The sequence below is a fragment of the Zea mays genome, chromosome 3 (assembly GCF_902167145.1).
Source record: "Zea mays cultivar B73 chromosome 3, Zm-B73-REFERENCE-NAM-5.0, whole genome shotgun sequence".
Classification (NCBI taxonomy): domain Eukaryota; kingdom Viridiplantae; phylum Streptophyta; class Magnoliopsida; order Poales; family Poaceae; genus Zea; species Zea mays.
In genome coordinates, this window is record NC_050098.1 from 21,503,540 (window position 1) to 21,523,537 (window position 19,998).

Below are 19,998 nucleotides of genomic sequence, written 5' to 3' on the forward strand. Positions count from 1 at the left end.
TACCATCATAATCTTTAGTGGATAGACCAGCCCTTGATTATAGGTCCACAAAGGAAGGCAGAGAACTATTTAACTATATTAATACATAAATAGCATGAAAATATGTTTGTAATGAGGGAAAACAAATCTATCATATTGCATTTTAAATTTGATATGAACTTAATATGACATTCTATTGTATTATTGCTAACATTGACCTATATTTTGGATGTCGTGATCATCATAAATTATAGCTTTTAATTTTTATAGAAAAGATAAACTATAAATAGATATATACCATTCCTATGGACCATTTCCATGCATAGTTGCTTTTTTCCTTCCGTTGTAACGTATGGACACGTTTATTAGTAAAGATTAAAGAGACGGGCAGTGTAATTCATGTTTTCCTTTCAGTTTGCATGGTCCGAAAACATGGACTTGAGGACTTCCAATCCAATAGCCAAACTGCACTTGTCAGTTGTCACTCAAAGTCTGTGAGATTAATCAGATAAGAATGGGGCCAACTGCATTGCAGTGACCTAATGAATTGCCCTCTTTTCTTCTATCCAAAGGAGCTTTTCCCATGTCTCTTTCTCGAAAGCACTAACGTCGTACCTGACATGGCAAATTCTGTCCCTGCTACCAGTGAATAGTTTGTGCACCTGCTTCAGGATCTTTCTCATTAGGATCCCGCGCTTTTTAAGGTAGTGTTTGGTTGAAGAGCCAAGTAGAACGGAACCGTTCTGTTCCAGTTTTGTTGCTGTTTGGTTACAAAGGAACTAGAACGGAATGGCTCCAATTATGGAATATTCTCCTAAGATCCGGAACCATTCCGCTCCAAAAAATCAACCGGACGGAGCCGCTCCGTTCCCATCCCGCTCTCACAGTCACGCTCCGTTCCGTTCACTCTACAACCAAACAAAAAACAGATCCGCTCCGTTCCAGATTACCAAACACAGAACAGAGCAGCTCCGTTCCTAGAATCAGGGATGAAACGGCTCCGTTCTACTTGGCTCCTCAACCAAACACTAAGTGTTTGCCTTTCATGAATCATGATGCTGAAAAGGAAGCAAGGTGACCTCTGTTTTAGACAATATAGACATGCACCTGGATTTCAAATGTGACCTTCATTTGGCTTGACCACAAAACATAAGCAACATTCATAGGCTGAGCAATGCATGCACAGAAACCACAAATAACTCATCAGGTACAAGACTAGAAGGAATCCGTTTTACATCCTATATTGACAGTTGAGTTGCAACATTGTACAAGCAGCTGGAATCCAGAATGTGTCTAGCAAAGTTTTATTCGTCCTGAACTCCGTTGCGTCATGAGACAAACATCGCTAAATTACAGAATAAGCACAAAGCCATATGAACCTAGCAAACTAATTAACACACTGATGCCTACATAAACAGACAGTGCTGAACAGGCTCAACGGATTAGAAACACTGGGAACAGATCGAGCAGTTCCAGCACCAGCACCATAGGAATACCACAGCTCCGAGAAACTCAAGCCTTCTTGAGGATATCTTCTGGCTCATTGAGCGTACCAAACATCCAGTCCATCCAGATGGTGTAGTGGCCATAGTTGTGGCGGTATGTCGTATGGTGAATGGTGTGATATCCAGCACCCATGACTGGCCATATCTTGCCATGAATGCAGTCGTGGATGTTTGTTGTCCACACAGCCTCTAGGAACAAGAGTGCAATATGTGTCCTGAAGTGCGTTGGAAAGAGGAAGAGCGCGAACACATGTGGTATTGCTTGCAGAACACCATCCAGTGGATGAAATGCAAGTCCTGGAAATCAAGTATGTTATAAATTAGTCATGGTCGAACGACTGTTCATAGCAAATGGAGTAATAAACTTCAAAAGCAATGCACCGGAACTTACTATCAAGGAACATGCAACTAGTAGATCGTAGATGGAACTTTGGTACCGATAATAAAGAGAGAATGCAAGATAGAAACAGAGAGCTGAATAAGATAGTACAGACTTACCAGCAAATGGAGACAAGGTATTCTCCTTGTTGTAAATATGGTGGGTTGCATGCAGATATTTGTATAATGGTTTTATGTCATGCAACTCTCTGTGCATCCAGTAAATTCCAAACTCCACAAAGATGAGATACATAGCCATATAACAGAGGTACATAGAAAAACCAATTTCGCTGATATCGAAGTAGCTCCGAGTCCATCCGCTCTCAATCATATATTCAGATAAAGTTGGAAGAGCGCAGTAAAAAGGCATAGCCTTCGATGCTACAACTATTTGCTTCTTCATAGCTTCATTTGTGGGGATGGCATCTGCATCACATGCTAATGTCAGATCAAACATTGCATAGACATAAACATACAAAAACTCGGCCGGGGAGGGAAAGACCGCCCTCCTGGTATTCCATATAAGAAGAGACCGAAACAATGGAGGCCGAGAAAATCCTCGAACCCTGGCCCCCCATCACTAACGGGCCGGCGTCAACTGTCCACTCTGCAACGGCCCAACCGGAGGGTGGCGCACAGGACATCGCAGTCCGAGAGCGGATGGAGCACAGCGAGGGGATTTTTTTAGCCAAGCCTGAAAATTCGCTCCCGAAAGGAATCGAACCCAGAACTTGGAGGTGCTACTCGGAAGTTCTTAACCGCTAGGCTCTACATAAATGAGAATGTTATGTTGAACCACTGAAATAAAAAAAATATACTGATACAGATAAGGTCGTTCCAGACCATTCCTAAACTCATAGCAACAATATGAGAGAAGATCCTTAGTATAAACTAAAATCCCTTGTGTACAGTCAAAGCACATGTACACCATACTCGTTAACAGCTCTAGCTGTTAGTCTACGGACAAATTGAAAAGGAAAAAATGGTTTGTACACAGAATATTTCCATTTTTGCAAATAATAACTACAGTATGCAGTGCAAATATTTGCTGCCAACTGCAATCTATTAAGACCAAAAACATAAACTAAGCTTGGAGCAACATAAATTCTTTTAGCAAATTGGTCATGTCTAGATCTAGATACAATAAGTTCCTAGTGTTTGTTGTTCAGCTCATAAAAAACATGGCACACCTCAACAACTACTAAGTGAATGTTTGTTATTCGAACAACATGTCTTTAACCAGTCAATGTGCCAACCAGACATAAAATCTTAATGAGGTTCACACATTAAACAAGAAAAAAAATTGAAGTTCTTAGTTTTTCACCACCTAAGACTATAATCGGCATCCCCTAATAGAAGGGAACAGTCTAACTTAAAAGGGTTTCCTCAAATAACCAAAACTACAATGATTTGACTGAAGGGTTAGCATTTCTTATCATAAAAAAAGGACAGACCCAGTGCTGGCGCCAGATGGCTCCCACATGAATGGTGTGTAGGGAAGAAATAACCGATGCGGGCCTTACCTGTCAAGGGCGTCGAGCCCCTGGGTGGCCGGACCGCGGCTACGCAGCTCGTAGCCGTCGGCCGTCTTCTCCGGTGAGGTTATTCCCCTCAACCGTAGGCTTTAACAGAGAGGGAGAGATTTGGGATATAATTCCTGCTTACCCCTTTCAGGTCCGGTTACAGGTTTATAAAGCCTTTCGGCCACACATGCATGGAGCTAATCGCTCCTTAATTCTAGGCACACGCATGGAGCTGACCGCTCCTTATTCCTAGGCATGTAAACTAACCTTTCAACTAACATAGGTTGATTGCTCCTTAATTCTAGGCATACAGCAAACCTTCCACTAACTTATCAATTTCCTGATCTTATCCATTGGAACCTGCGGCTGTTGCCTCTTGGGCGTGTTCAGCGCGCTCACGCGCACGCCGTATGTCACGGGTACGCCGTTGCCTGACGTAGGGGCGGCCGTACATGACATCTCTCCCCTCCTCGAAGACCAGCTCGTCCTCGAGCTGGAACGCTGGATGCCGGGTGCGGAAGTCGTCGACGTCCTCCCAAGTCGCGGACTCGGCCGGCTCGCCGTGCCACTGAACAAGCACCTGGCGGACACCTCGTGCCAGGCGAGCCCGCACCACCCGAGCTGGATCCGGCACCACCGCACCGTCGATGGTCGGAGGCAGGGCGGGTGGCGACGATGGTGGCGCTCCCACAAACTTTTTTAGCACGCCAATGTGGAACACATCATGAAGACGAGCGCCGGCGGGAAGCTCCAAGCGTACAGCCACGTCATTGATCAACTCCGAGACGCGGTACGGCCCGACGTAACGGGGCTTGAGCTTCCCTGCTACCGTGCGCGGCAGTGAGGCAGCTGCGCGCTGGCGTAGCCGTAGAAGAGCCCAGTCGCCAACCTGGTAGGTTACCAGCCGGTGCGACTTGTCGTAGTGGTGCTTCTGTGCGGACTGCGCCTGCTGGAGGCGGTAGCGTACGTCCGCGAGGAAGGCCTCCCTTGCCTCCATCTCTTGAGCGACCGCCTCGACCCTCGTCTCGCCCGGTTCGTAAGAACGGATTGAGGGTGGGTCACGGCCGTAGACCACCCGGAATGGCGTGTCACGGAGGGAAGTCTGGTACGCGGTGTTGTAGATGTACTCAGCCCATGGCAGCCAGCGCAGCCATTGCCGGGGGCGATCTCCCGTGAAGCAGCGCAGGTACATCACAATGACGCGATTTGCCGCCTCCGTCTGGCCGTCGGACTGTGGGTGGAACGCCGAGGACATGAGTAGCTTTGTTCCCATGAGCCTCATGAGCTCACTCCAGAAAGAGGACGTGAACACCGGGTCTCGGTCGGAGACAATGGACTGCGGTACCCCGTGCAGCCTGACGATGTCGGTGAAGAATGCCTGTGCCACGGACTCAGCGGTGTACGGGTGCGCCAGCGGGATGAAGTGGCAATACTTGCTGAAGCGATCGACGACGGACAGGATCACCGTCTTGCCGTGCACGCGGGGCAGCGCCTCGACGAAGTCGAGGCCAATGTCCGCCCAGACGACGGAGGGGATCGGAAGGGGGTGCAGCAGGCCGGCGGGATGAAGGTGCTCCGACTTGTACTGCTGGCAAGTTGCGCACGCCCGCACAAAGTCCTGCACCATGCGCCTCATGTTGGGGAAGTGAAAGTCGCGGCGCAGCCGGTGGAGTGTGCGGTGAACACCCTCGTGACCGTCTGCGTGGACAGCGGTAACGATCTCCGGCAGTAGAGGGGAGGCGGCGGGGATGTAGAGGCGCCCGTCGAATGTGACCATGCCGTCCGTCACGGCCCACGGGGCAGCGCGTGTGCCGGCGCGTACCTCATCGTGGACAACCACCAAGGCGGGATCCATGGCCTGGGCATGGCGCAAGCGGCTGATGAAGTCGAAACGGGGCGCCGAGATAGCCAACAGCTCACCTTCCTCGGTGTTTCGGCGAGAGAGCGCGTCCGCCACGACGTTAGTCGCACCCGACCTGTACTCAACAGAGAAGTCAAAGCCCAACAGCTTCCCGACCCAATGATGTTGTGGGATCGTGGCCAGGCGCTGGTCGAGCAAGTATTTCAAGCTATAGTGATCGGTCTTGACAACGAACTGCCGACCCCAGAGATACGGCCGCCAGTGCCGCACCGCCTGGACGAGGCCGATGAGCTCACGCTCGTAGGCCGCGAGAGCGCGATGCCGGGGGGCGATGGGTCTGCTAAAGAATGCCACTGGATGGCCCTCCTGTACCAGCACGGCGCCGAACCCATGTGACGATGCGTCACACTCGACGATGAATATCTTCGCGAAGTCCGGCATGGCCAGCACCGGAGCAGAGGTGACCGCAGCCTTGAGGGCCGCGAATGCCGCAGCCGCCCCGTCATCCCAGGCGAAGCCATCCTTCTTGAGGAGCGCGGTCAGCGGGGCCGCCACCGGCCCGTAGTTGTGCACGAATTTGCGGTAGTAGCCCGCCAATCCGAGGAAGCCACGCACCGCTCGTACCGAACGTGGAGCTGGCCAGTCGACGATGGCCTGCACCTTGGCCGGGTCCATGGCCACACCCGCCGCCGAGATTACGTGGCCCAGGTAGGCGACGGACGAGGCAGCGAACGCACACTTTGTACGCTTGACGAAGAGGTGGTGGCGGTGCAGCTCGTCGAGCACGGCGCGGAGGTGTCGAAGATGGTCTGCCCACGTCTTGCTGTAGATGAGAATATCGTCAAAAAAGACAAGGACGAACCGGCGGAGAAACGGGCGGAGCACGTCGTTCATGAGCGCCTGGAACGTTGCTGGCGCGTTGCAGAGGCCGAACGCCATCACCAGGAACTCGTACAGCCCATCGTGAGTGCGGAACGCCGTCTTGTGAATATCTTCCGGACGCATGCGCACTTGGTGGTACCCCGAACGCAGGTCCAGCTTGGAGAAGTACCGTGCCCCATGGAGCTCGTCCAGCAGCTCGTCGACCACGGGAATGGGGAAGGCGTCCTTCACCGTGAGCGCGTTGAGGGCGCGGTAATCAACGCAAAAGCGCCAGGACCCGTCGGCCTTCTTGATGAGGAGGACCGGCGACGAGAAGGGTGAGTCGCTGCGGCGTACGATCCCTTGCTCCATCATGGCGGCGCACTGGCGTTCCAGCTCGTCTTTGTGGGCAGCCGGGTACCGGTATGGCCGGACTGCCACAGGCTGCGCGCCCGGCGTCAGGGTGATGCGGTGGTCGTGGGCGCGCTGCGGTGGCAGACCGGTCGGCTCGGCGAAGACGGAGCTGAAGGAGTCCAGGAGTGCGTCGAGGAACTGCTCGCTCGCCACCGTGGCGCTGATTGTTGTGGGACTGGCAGCCGAGACGCCGGTCCAGCATATCGGGCGCCCCTGGAAGTGGAACTTCATGCGCCGGCTGCCCAGGTCCCACACAATAGGACCCAGCGCACCCAGCCACCGTGTGTCGAGGACGACATCGTACCCAGCGAGCGGCATGACGTAGAGATCGGCCGGGAACGGGGTACCGTCGATGGTGAGGGGGGCGTCACGGAGGACCCCGGCGCAGGTGACGCGCTCGCCGTTGGCGACCATGGCGATGAGACGTGGCCGCTGGTGAAGGGGCAGACCCGTGCGCCGCGCCGCCGCCTCGGATATGAAGTTGTGGGTGCTGCCGGAATCGAGGAGGGCGACCAGCGAGGCGGCACCAAGCGCGACGGCGATCTGCATGGTGTCAGCCACAGGCACCCCGGCCAGGGCCTGCAGGGAGAAACAGGGGGCCTCACCGTCAGCGTCCGGAGGCGCGTCGTTAGTGTCTTCAATCTCCACGCCCTCCACGAAAAAAATACGCCTGCAAAACCGGTTGTGGCCACGCGTGTACTTTTCATTGCAGTTAAAACAGAGGCCCATGCGGCGCCGCTCTGCCATCTCGTCGGGGGTGAGGCGCCGTTGGTTGTCCTCGCCACGGCCCTGCTGGGTGGCCCTCGGTGGTGCAGGGAGCGCCAGCGGCTGCTGGGGCGCTGGAAGCGCTGGACGTGGCGCCGGTGCGGCCAGCAGACCGCGCGGGGGCGCCCGAGGTGCAGGCTGCACCAGCCGGTCGGCCTCCATCAGTTCCACTTGGCGCGCCAGGCTCATGGCTGACGCGAGCGACTCCGGGTTGTGGATGCGAACGGCATGACTGAGTGGTGGCAGCAGGCCGCCGGTGAAGAGCTGGACGCGCTGGTGTTCGTCGAGACGATCGGCGCGAGGGAGAAGGGCCTGGAATCGATTTGCATACTCTTCCACGGTCCCTGTGCGCCTGCATTCTGCGAGCTCGAACAGCGGGGCCGATCGGAGGGGAGGCCCAAACCGCAAGTTGAGGAGGTCCCTGAACCGTCCCCAGGTTGGCGTGCCCTCGTCCTCCTGGAGTTGGATGTACCACAGCTGCGCGACGTCCTCCAGGTTGTATGAGGCCATCCAAACGCGCTCCTCCCCCATGGTGCGCTGCTGGCGGAAATACGACTCACACTTGTTGAGGAAGAGCATAGGATCGGACTTGCCGTCGTAGCGTGGGAAGTCCAGCTTCTGGAATTTAGGTGGGCGATCCAGATCGCGCGGCACCTCTGCGCGTCCCCCGGCGCCGTAATCCGACGTCGACGCCGACTTTTCCTTCATGGCGGCCATGTCAGCCTCCATGGTGGACATCTTGGTGGTGATGGCCCTAAGCATCTCCATCACGTCCTGCATGGACGGCTCGGCCATGGTGGCTGGTTGCAGGGCCGAGTCGGTGGAAGATTGGGGTGAAGGTGGAGGGCTGGTGTGGGTTGCAGCGGCTGTGGATGAAGGATTGGAGCGAGTGGGAGAGGATCGCCGGGATCGCGATACCAAGTTGTCAAGGGCGTCGAGCCCCTGGGTGGCCGGACCGCGGCTACGCAGCTCGTAGCCGTCGGCCGTCTTCTCCGGTGAGGTTATTCCCCTCAACCGTAGGCTTTAACAGAGAGGGAGAGATTTGGGATATAATTCCTGCTTACCCCTTTCAGGTCCGGTTACAGGTTTATAAAGCCTTTCGGCCACACATGCATGGAGCTAATCGCTCCTTAATTCTAGGCACACGCATGGAGCTGACCGCTCCTTATTCCTAGGCATGTAAACTAACCTTTCAACTAACATAGGTTGATTGCTCCTTAATTCTAGGCATACAGCAAACCTTCCACTAACTTATCAATTTCCTGATCTTATCCATTGGAACCTGCGGCTGTTGCCTCTTGGGCGTGTTCAGCGTGCTCACGCGCACGCCGTATGTCACGGGTACGCCGTTGCCTGACGTAGGGGCGGCCGTACATGACATTACCCCTGTTTTTTTCAGAGGATTGCATCTCTTATAATGCCTCTAACATACCGACAAGCTCCATTTTACACAGTTCTTGTTTGTGCCATGCTCAAGCAAATGATGCCCATATTGGAGGTGGATATTACCACTTTACACATGCTATATGCCTCTCAACAAATGAGCTAGAACAACTAAGATTATAAGTAACAGAGGGCACTATCCTTTCAAATTCATTATTTAATCTGTAATTCAAAAGGAGTAAAAAAATATCAATTCAATGACTTGGCCATGGACCCCTTAACTATTATACAAACATGGAGGACAGCCACTGGTGCTAAGAGCAGTACAAGAGCAAAGTCCAGCTCCAGAACTAAAGTAGTTCTAAAACAACACGTCTCTTCCATGTGGCCTCCACTCTCCATCACCAAAGAAAACAAAAACGGCCTGATCCCACACAGGCATTGTAGTCAAAAGATGCTACCAAGAAGACAAGCTGGAATGCTCCAGTTATCTGAGTTTCATGAATGCCTAATTGAGTGGTCCAGGAAGGACATCTTAAATCATAATATCTGGCATTCGGTATGCACTATGCACTGCCACATAACTTTGGATGCACTTCTACCACATGGTGCTCCAACTATCCCATAACTAAAAAAATATATAAGATACCTGTATGTAAAATGGATATGCAGCTCAAAAGTGCTCAAGACAGAGCACTTGAGAAGCCTATGTGGTTCAAACACTAACACATAAGCTAACTTCAATAGTAACACTTGGCAGAAACTTCCATAGGGCAGCATGTGATTGAGCAGAGAAACCAACCAAAGCAATCATCATTTAATGACAAGAGCATAGGAACAACCGCACAGAGCTTTGTCTATCCATCCAAATACACAAGTCAAGTGGCAGCTCTGTTTATCTGTCAGCCCATCTTGCCAGGAATAAGGAAAGATGGTAAAACCAGTGTTGTACTAAAATTTACCCCCAGTCTGCAGCAAGGCTTCAAAGGCTTTGTTTTTGTTAAATTTGAATTTTCTTAGCTGCGGCTGCCCTCAGCCAACCAGTACAAGCTTTGCCATAACTCTAAATCACTAATAAGCTCTATACAGACGCAGGCGATAGTCTGATGGCCAACAGCAAGTCTTCATGAATGAAGGGACAAGTAGGTTTGTTGTTTAACAAGCACAAAACATACATTTGCACTAGCTTAATCAAGAAAATAAAAGTGATGTAGCTATCGAACTCTATCTTCAAGATCCATCCACATTATTGTTACTACTTACGACTACCAAATGAAGGGGAGATCCTCAGTGTACCCGCGGGGCTATTGCCACTAATACTAATAAAAACAGGGGGAGAAGGGCTAGTCTTTCGCACAGAAAGTAGGGCCATAATTCACCAGCAGATCTTCCACGGCCTCGGATTTCTAAGACGAGGACGATATCGACAGAAACAACACGCGGAGGATCATCAAACACTCCACAAAAGGCCTCCCAGATGACGAGCCAAAAGCTTCCCGACAGAAGCGGGCATTGGAGATCGAGAGGCGGGAGCCTAAGCCAATCCGTTTCCGACGTTAGCCCAAAACCTCCCAAATCAAGCCTAAATCCCTCTTGCTAATGACACCCAGACCCTAATAAGGACAAATTGGAAGCTCATCGAGAAGAATGGAAGGAGACGCAAGACCTTTGGGGATGTAGGCGTGGCGCTTCCAGTAGTAGATGACGAAGCACCAGAGGAAACCAGAGATGAAATAGAGGAGGTAACCGCCGACGCAGTTGCGCATCCATGACTGCACCGGGTGCGGCAGGCCGCGCCACCAGTCGCCTGGCGCCACGGCGCTGAGGACAACCTCGTTGTACCACTCTGTCTCCGCCACGAACCGCCAAAGGTAGTCGCCGCTGCGCGCCACGGCCTCCATTGCCGGCGGCCGGCGGCCGCCGCGCTGGGTGAAGTGTGTGTGGATGGGATGGGGTGGGGAGTTGTAAAGCGGCTGAAGAGTGAGAGACGTCTTGGGATTTAAAATGCACTAGTAATCAGGGCGCGGCTTGCGCGGGTGTTTGTATCCTTTTGGTCACAGATGAAGTATTGTAGAAAGATTTATGAAGTTTCAGCAAAAATCACTTCAAAGCTGATTTCATTTAACGTTGCCTAAAAGATATCTTCAATGAATTTCACGGCTGCTAATAATTCTCTCATATGTTATTATTAAATCTTGTTAGGTGTATATTTTTTAGACATGATCGAAGACAAAAACTAATCTAATCTGTTCACATCTTTAGAAATGAACAGTGTATGTATATCATAGCTTTTAGCGCTAAAATTAGTAAGATTCGACAAAGCATATAGAAATAGCATTCAGAAAAGCAAATAGAAAATTAGCACACGCTGCAACTAACTCCACCGCGTTGCAAATTGTGAGAAGTAGGCGGCGAAAAGTGGCGCATCGCGACTAAAATCAAACCTTGAGCACCACATGTGGGAGGAGAGGGGCGGCGACACGTTGAGGCTGGCAGGTAGCAACAGCAGTGCTTTATCCTACATAGATGTTCTACAGCAGAAAGTGTGAAGGAGGTGGTGCGAGCACAGTCGCTGTTGTTGTCGTTGCTGGTGGATGGACATCAACTTTTCGTCGACTGAAAGCGCCTCATTTCCTCTTTTTTTCTAGAAGTTGTACGCGTGGGAATGTAGTGGATCGACGTGATGAAGTCGCGGTGTCGCTAAGGATTATTTCCTGATTCCTATGTTTTTCCTGTGATTTTAAACTAAATCATGCGCAATTTCTATACCATTTCTATAAAGTTACTGTGTGTCGGGGACCATAATTAGGGGTACCCTCAGGGCTCCTAAATCTCAGCTGGTAACCCCCATCAGCACGAAGCTGCAAAGGCCTGATGTGTGCGATTAAGTCAAGGATCGGTCCATTCAAGGGACGCGATCGCGCCTCGCCCGAGCCCAGCCTCGGGCCAGGTGTTGGGGCGAAGGCAAAGACGCCACCCTTCGCTCGAGGCCTTCGCTGCAATCGTTGGTCCAACGAAGATAAAACGGGCAGGGACACCCTTCGCCCCATACGACATCAGACGAAGGCCTGCGACGAGGTCATCCCACCGTGCGGCCTCGTCCGGCTCGGAGGCCCACGTGTGATCCGGCCCATTGTAACGGGCCCTGCGTGGCCGCTGCGTGTTACGGGCCAGATTTGTAAAGGCATCCCTGTAATTACAGTCTGTAACCCTGCTTTATGGGAATATTCTGGGGATAACCTAGGTGTCTGAGGGCACATGCGTCCTTAACACAAGACGTTGGGCGCTCAGATACCTATAAATACCCCCGCACAGTGCCCGTGAGAGGCTAGATTAATAGAGCTATTGCCATCTGCCGCGAGAACCCTGTTAACGTCACCATTCACCCCCGTTGGATCCCCTTGCAGCTGAGAGCAAGTTCCAACATTTGGCGCCCACCGTGGGTTTACGTCTCGCCCGAGGACCCCCTACGGCGACGAACGCACCTTCGGCTCGCCCGAGGCCCAGTCTTCACCAAGAAGCAACCTTGGCCAAATCGCCACGCCAACCGACCAAATCGCAGGGGCATTTAATGCAAAGGTGGCCTGACACCTTTATCCTGACGCGCGTCCTCCAGTTGACAGAGCCGAAGTGACCTAGTCACTTCGCCGCTCCACTGACCAGTCTGACAAGAGGACAGCGCCGCCTGCGCCGCTTCGACTGTTGTGCCGCACAGAGTGAGGCTGACGACAGCCAAGCCCGGCCCCAGGCGCTATGGGAAACTCCGCTTCGCCCGACCCCAGGGCTCGGACTCGGGCTTAGCCCCGGAAGACGACGAACTCCGCTTCGCCCGACCCTAGGGCTCGGACTCGGGCTCAGCCCCGAAAGACGACGAACTCCGCTTCGCCCGACCCCAGGGCTCGGACTCGGGCTCAGCCCCGGAAGACGACGAACTCCACTTCGCCCGACCCCAGGGCTCGAACTCGGGCTCAGCCCCGAAGGACGACGAACTCCGCTTCGCCCGACCCCAGGGCTCGGACTCAGCCCTGGCATCAGCCGACGGTCTCCGCCTCGCCCGACCCAGGGGCTCGGACTCGACCTCGGCCTTGGAAGACAGACTCGACCTCGACCTCGGAGGAGCCTCCACCTCGCCCAACCCAGGGCACGGACCGACCACGTCAACAGGAGGCGCCATCATTACCCTGCCCCAAGCTGACTTAGGCTACGGGGAACAAGACCGGCGTCCCATCTGGCTCGCTCCACTATACGAGTAATGATGGCGCCCCGCACGCTCTATGACGACGGCGGCTCTCAGCCCCCTTACGGAAGCAAGAGGACGTCAGCAAGGACTCGACAGCCCCGACAACTGTCCTTCCGCCAGGCTCCGGTGCTCCTCCGACGGCCACGACATCACACGAACCGGGTGCCAAAACCTCTCCGGCTGCCACGATGGCATGTACTTAGGGCGCTAGCTCTCCTCTGCTAGACGCGTTAGCACACTGCTACACCCCCATTGCACACCTCAATCCCGAGAAGTGTGTCTTCGGGGTCCCCCGAGGCATGCTCTTGGGGTTCATCGTCTCCGAGCGAGGCATCGAGGCCAACCCGGAGAAGATCGCGGCCATCACCAGCATGGGGCCCATCAAGGACTTGAAAGGCGTACAGAGAGTCACGGATGTCTCGCGGCTCTGAGCCGTTTCATCTCGCGCCTCGGCGAAAGAGGCCTGCCTCTGTACCGCCTCTTAAGGAAGGTCGAGTGCTTCACTTGGACCCCTGAGGCCGAGGAAGCCCTCGGGAACCTGAAGGCGCTCCTCACGAACGCGCCCATCTTGGTGCCCCCCCCGCTGCCGGAGAAGCCCTCTTGATCTACGTCGCCGCGACCACTCAGGTGGTTAGCGCCGCGATTGTGGTCGAGAGACGAGAAGAGGGGCATGCATTGCCCGTCCAAAGGCCAGTCTACTTCATCAGTGAGGTACTGTCCGAGACCAAGATCCGCTACCCACAAATTCAGAAGCTGTTGTACGCGGTGATCCTAACGCGGCGGAAGTTGCGACACTACTTCGAGTCTCATCCGGTAACTGTGGTGTCATCCTTCCCCCTGGGGGAGATCATCCAGTGCCGAGAGGCCTCGGGTAGAATTGCAAAGTGGGCGGTGGAAATCATGGGCGAAACGATCTCGTTCGCCCCTCGGAAGGCCATCAAGTCCCAGGTCTTGGCGGACTTCGTGGCTGAATGGGTCGACACCCAGCTCCCAACAGCTCCGATCCAACCGGAACTCTGGACCATGTTCTTCGACGGGTCGCTGATGAAGACAGGAGCAGGCGCAGGCCTGCTCTTCATCTCACCCCTCGGGAAGCACCTACGCTACGTGTTGCGCCTCCACTTCCCGGCATCCAACAATGTGGCCGAGTACGAGGCTCTGGTCAATGGGTTGCGCATCGCCATCGAGCTAGGGGTCCGACGCCTCGACGCTCGCGGTGACTCACAGCTCGTCATCGACCAAGTCATGAAGAACTCCCACTGTCGCGACCCGAAGATGGAAGCCTACTGCGATGAGGTTCGGTGCCTGGAAGACAAGTTCTACGGGCTCGAGCCCAACCACGTCGCCCGACGCTACAACGAGACTACAGACGAGCTGGCTAAAATAGCCTCGGGGCGAACAACGGTTCCCCGGACGTCTTCTCCCGAGACCTGCACCAACCCTCCGTCAAGACCGACGACACGCCCGAGCCCGAGAAGGCACCCTCGGCTCGGCCCGAGGCATCCTCGGCTCAACCCGAGGCACCCTCGGCTCGGCCCGAGGTACCCTCGGCCCCCGAGGGTGAGGCACTGCGCGTCGAGGAGCGGAGCGGGGTCACGCCTAATCGAAACTAGCAGACCCCGTACCTGCAATATCTCCGCCAAGGAGAGCTACCCCTCGACCAAGCCGAAGCTCAGCGGTTGGCGCGGCGTGCCAAGTCGTTCGTCTTGATGGGAGATGGGAAGGAGCTCTACCACCGCAGCCCCTCGGGCATCCTCCAGCGATGCATTTCCATCGCCGAAGGTCAGGAGCTCCTACCGTTTGAGAGAGGGAAAGGGTTGAAAGAGACCCGGTCTTTGTGACCACCTCAACGGGGAGTAGGATTGCAAGAACCGAACCTCGGTAAAACAAATCCTCGTGTCTCACTCTTTATTTGCTCACGATTTGTTTTTCGCTCTCTCCCTCGGACTCGTTTATATTTCTAACGCTAACCCCGGCTTGTAGTTGTACTTAAGTTTGTAAATTTCAGATTCACCCTATTCACCTCCCCTCTAGGCGACTTTCAATTGGTATCAGAGCCAGTACTTCATTAGAGCCTAACCGCTCGAAGTGATGTCGGGAGTGAAAGTCGCCTAGAGGGGTGGTGAATAGGGTGAATCTGAAATTTATAAACTTAAGCACAACTACAAGTCGGGTTAGCGTTAGAAATAGAAACGAGTCCAAGAGAGAGGGCGCAAAACAAATCGTGAGCAAATAAAGATCGAGACACGATGATTTGTTTTACCGAGGTTCGGTTCTTGCAAACCTACTCCCCGTTGAGATGGTCACGAAGACCGGGTCTCTTTCAACCCTTTCCCTCTCTCAAACGGTCACTTAGACTGAGTGAGCTTCTTCTTCTCAATCAAAACGGGACACAAAGTCCCCGCAAGGACCACCACACAATTGGTGTCTCTTGCCTTGGTTACAATTGAGTTTGATCACAAGAATGGAGAAAGAAAGAAGCAATCCAAGCGCAAGAGCTCAAATGAACACAACAAATCACTCTCTATAATCACTAAAGCTTTGTGTGGAGTTGGGAGAGGATTTGATCTCTTTGGTGTGTCTTGTATTGAATGCTATAGCTCTTGTAAGGTGTAGAAGTGTAGAAACTTGGATGCCATTGAATGTGGGGTGGTTGGGGTATTTATAGCCCCAACCACCAAAAATGGTCGTTGGAAGACTGCTGTCGCATGGCGCACCGGACAGTCCAGTGCGCCACCGGACACTGTCCGGTGCGCCAGCCACGTCAGCGAGCCGTTGGGTTCGACCGTTGGAGCTCTGACTTGTGGGGCCTCTGGGCTGTCCGGTGGTGCACCGGACAGATCCTGTAGACTGTCCGGTGCGCCAACTGCGCGTGCTCTGACTCTAGCGTGCACTGTAGCGCATTGAATGCGGTTGCAGACGACCGTTGCGCGCGAAGTAGCCGTTGTTCCGCTATCACACCGGACAGTCCGGTGAATTATAGCGGAGCGCCCTCTGAAATTCCCGAAGGTAGCGAGTTCAGCGTCGAGTGCCCTGGTGCACCGGACACTGTCCGGTGGTGCACCAGACAGTCCGGTGCGCCAGACCAGGGTGCCTTTGGGTTGTCTTTTGCTCTCTTTGTTTGAACCCTTTCTTGGTCTTTTTATTGGCTTATTGTGAACCTTTGGCACCTGTAGAACTTATAGACTAGAGCAAACTAGTTAGTCCAACTATTTGTGTTGGGCAGTTCAACCACCAAAATCAATTAGGAAGGTGTAAGCCTAATTCCCTTTCAATCTCCCCCTTTTTGGTGATTGATGCCAACACAAACCAAAGCAAATGTAGAAGTGCATAATTGAACTAGTTTGCAGAATGTTAGTGCAAAGGTTACTTAGAATTGAGCCAATATAAATTTTTATAGGATATGCATGGATTGTTTCTTTTTAACATTTTGGACCTCGTTTGCACCACATGTTTTGTTTTTGCAAATTTTTGTAAATTCTTTTCAAAGTCCTTTTGCAAATGGTCAAAGGTAAATGAATAAGATTTTTGAGAAGCATTTTCAAGATTTGAAATTTTCTCCCCCTATTTCAAATGCTTTTCCTTTGACTAAACAAAACTCCCCCTTAATAAAATCCTCCTCTTAGTTGTTCAAGAGGGTTTTAAGATATTAGTTTTGAAGAGGGTGTACCAATTTGAAATTATATCAAAAATAAGATACCAAGTTGAAAATACTACTTTCTCCCCCTTTTGAAAACAATAAGATATCACTTGAAAAATTTCATCATTTGAACATATTTTTGAAATCGGTGGTGGTGCGGTCCTTTTGCTTTGGGCTAATACTTTCTCCCCCTTTGGCATGAATCGCCAAAAATGGATACTTGAGTGAAATATAAGCCCTCTTAACTACTTTCTCCCCTTTGGCAAACAAAATATGAGTGAAGATTATACCAAAGACGGAGAGTTGCTCGGAGCGACGGCGAAGGATGAGTAATGGATGGAGTGGAAGCCTTTGTCTTTGCCGAAGACTCCAAATCCCTTTCAATCTATGACTTGGTTTGAAATATACTTGAAAACACATTAGTCATAGCATATAAAAGAGACATGATCAAAGGTATATAAATGAGCTATGTATGCAAGACATCAAAAGAAATTCCTAGAATCAAGAATATTTAGCTCATGCCTAAGTTTGTTAAAAGTTTGTTCATCTAGTGGCTTGGTAAAGATATTGACTAATTGTTCCTTAGTGTTAATATATGCAATCTCGATATCTCCCTTTTGTTGGTGATCCCTTAGAAAATGATACCGAATGGCTATGTGTTTAGTGCGGCTATGTTCAACTGGATTATCCGCCATGCGGATTGCACTCTCATTATCACATAGAAGAGGAACTTTGGTTAATTTGTAACCATAGTCCCTAAGGGTTTGCCTCATCCAAAGCAATTGCGCGCAACAATGACCTGCGGCAATATACTCGGCTTCGGCGGTAGAAAGAGCTACGGAATTTTGCTTCTTTGAAGCCCAAGACACCAAGGATCTTCCCAAGAACTGGCAAGTCCCCGATGTGCTCTTTCTATTGATTTTACTGTTAGAAATATGTCCTAGAGATAATCATAGAGATGAGCATTTTTCTTTGTATCCATGATATGTATTGCTTAATTGAATATCCATGGAAGGCACCTTGTATTGATTAGCAATTATGTGAATTGTTTGTGAGATTCTTTACTTATATGGTTATTCTAAATGATGTCCCTAGTCAGAGTCGATGACTAGCACATGTATTAGTTGATGACTACATTTCACAAGTCATGAACATGGAGATGTTAAACTAAAAATGTGGGCGCATGTATGACATGAGGCTGGACCGACCCAACGTGAGATATTGTAATATAGTTCTCTTTTTGCAACATAAATACTGTATCCTTAGACCTGAGATTGTCGCATGTTCTCAAGATGTGAATTGACTTACTTAGGACTATCAAACGTTATTCCGTAACTGGGTAGTTATAAAGGTAGTTTTGGGTTTGTCAGGAAGCATGCTGTGAGGCATGGTCAGTCAAGATGGAATTTGTCCCTCTCTTTGTGAGAGAGATATCTTTGGGCCCCTCGAGTGATTGGATCAAGAAATGCATGGCCGTGCTAGGGTTAAGAGTTAACCATTGAAAGGATTCCAATTCACAGTATCGAGAAAGAGAGGTCAGCTTAGAGCCAGACCAAATATCGTGAGACAAAGGGAACAGCATGTACGTAATGTTGCAATGGTTCGTCTGATATGATCTTTACGTGCGCATATGAGTTGACATGTCTTGCTAGAGGCCGCTGTCAATTATTGGGCCAAGTAAGAGTACTCGGGCTATGTCTATTTGTACGTGAACCTATAGGTCACACACTTAAGGGGAAGGAAGCCTAACTCGGATTAGATCCGAAATTAGACTAGGCTTTAGGGTTACTGATGGGCCTCGGTGTCAGAAGCCCACCATAACGCCTATATAATGAGGGGCGGGGGCGCGGTTAGGCTTACCCTAATTCGCCACCAGCAAACGAGTAGCCGCTCGTCTCTCGCCCTCGCCAAGCCGCCGTCGCGAATCTAGCAGTTCGGTACGCGGTGCTTCCTCCCTGTACGTGTGGATACCTCGGAGGTGCTGCATCTGGAGCACTAGGACGAACCGTGCGAGGACGTGAAGGACGCCGACGACTGTACGGCACTGCTCGACGCGTTCGTCTACATCGAGACGTCTTCCGTTGCTCTGCGCGTCTAGTGGTAATTCCATGACCTATAACCGCAGTAGTTCTTGGTTTTATGGGGTTGAAAATTTTGTTTTGTGCTAGCGTAGCCTCCCCGTAATCCTTCATTTACACCCCGCCCAATCGGCATCCAAATAACCAATTAAATCAAATGTGGATCCTCGAGGGTACCAAATCCCAAACTTAGGAGTATGAATTTAATATCTCAAGATTCGTTTTACGACCGTAAGGTGAGCTTCCTTAGGGTCGGCTTGGAATCTTGCACACATGCATACGGAAAGCATAATATCCGGTCGAGATGCACATAAGTAGAGTAAAGAACCTATCATCGACCGGTATACCTTTTGATCTACGAATTTACCTGTCGTGTCGAGGTCGAGATGCCCATTGGTTCCCATGGGTGTCTTGATGAGTTTGGCATCCTTCATTCCAAACTTGGTTAGAATATCTTGAATATACTTCGCTTGGCTAATGAAGGTGCCCTCTTGGAGTTGCTTTACTTGAAATCCTAAGAAGTACTTCAACTCCCCCATCATCGACATCTCGAATTTTTGTGTCATGATCCTACTAAATTTCTCACATGTAGATTCGTTAGTAGACCCAAATATGATATCATCAACATAAATTTGGCATACAAACAAATCACTGTCAAGAGTTTTAGTAAATAAAGTAGGATCGGCTTTTCTGACTTTGAAGCCATTAGTGATAAGAAAATCTCTTAGGCATTCATACCATGCTCTTGGGGCTTGCTTGAGCCCATAAAGCGCCTTAGAGAGTTTATATTCGTGATTAGGGTACTCACTATCTTCAAAGCCGGGAGGTTGCTCAACATAGACCTCTTCCTTGATTGGTCCATTGAGGAAGGCACTTTTTACGTCCATTTGATAAAGCTTAAAGCCATGGTAAGTAGCATAGGCAAGTAATATGCGAATTGACTCAAGCCTAGCTACGGGTGCATAGGTTTCACCGAAATCCAAACCTTTGACTTGTGAATACCCCTTGGCTACAAGTCGAGCTTTGTTCCTTATCACAACACCATGCTCATCTTGCTTGTTGCGGAAGACCCACTTGGTTCCTACAACATTTTGATTAGGATGTGGAACTAGATGCCATACCTCGTTCCTAGTGAAGTTGTTGAGCTCCTCTTGCGTCGCCACCACCCAATCCGAATCTTGTAGTGCTTCCTCTACCCTGTGTGGCTCAATAGAGGAAACAAAAGAGTAATGCTCACAAAAATGTGCAACACGAGATCTAGTGGTTACCCCCTTATGAATGTCGCTGAGGATGGTGTCGACGGGGTGATCTCGTTGGATTGCTTGGTGGACTCTTGGGTGTGGCGGTCTTGGTTGTTCATCCTCCTTATCT

The 19,998-nt window shown here is 51.2% G+C and overlaps 1 protein-coding gene across 1 annotated transcript; it reads right to left on the minus strand.

Moving 5' to 3' along the window:
• Positions 1-1,159: 1,159 nt before the first annotated feature.
• Positions 1,160-10,683, minus strand: LOC100282407 (delta-7-sterol-C5). Its single transcript, NM_001368952.1, has 3 exons — positions 10,336-10,683; positions 1,983-2,288; positions 1,160-1,781 (listed from the first exon to the last, which is right to left on the minus strand). Exons 1-3 carry the CDS (start codon positions 10,568-10,570, stop codon positions 1,492-1,494), a joined length of 831 nt encoding a protein of 276 aa, NP_001355881.1. The 5' UTR covers positions 10,571-10,683; the 3' UTR covers positions 1,160-1,491.
• Positions 10,684-19,998: the final 9,315 nt, after the last annotated feature.

Coding starts and splice junctions, on each gene's coding strand:
- LOC100282407 (NM_001368952.1), bottom strand. CDS start 10,570: ATGGAGGCCGTGGCGCGCAGCGGCGACTACCTTTGGCGGTTCGTGGCG. Junction 2,289..10,335: donor CCACGCCTACATCCCCAAAG/GTCTTGCGTCTC, acceptor CATGTGATGCAG/ATGCCATCCCCACAAATGAA. Junction 1,782..1,982: donor TACCTTGTCTCCATTTGCTG/GTAAGTCTGTAC, acceptor CTTGATTTCCAG/GACTTGCATTTCATCCACTG.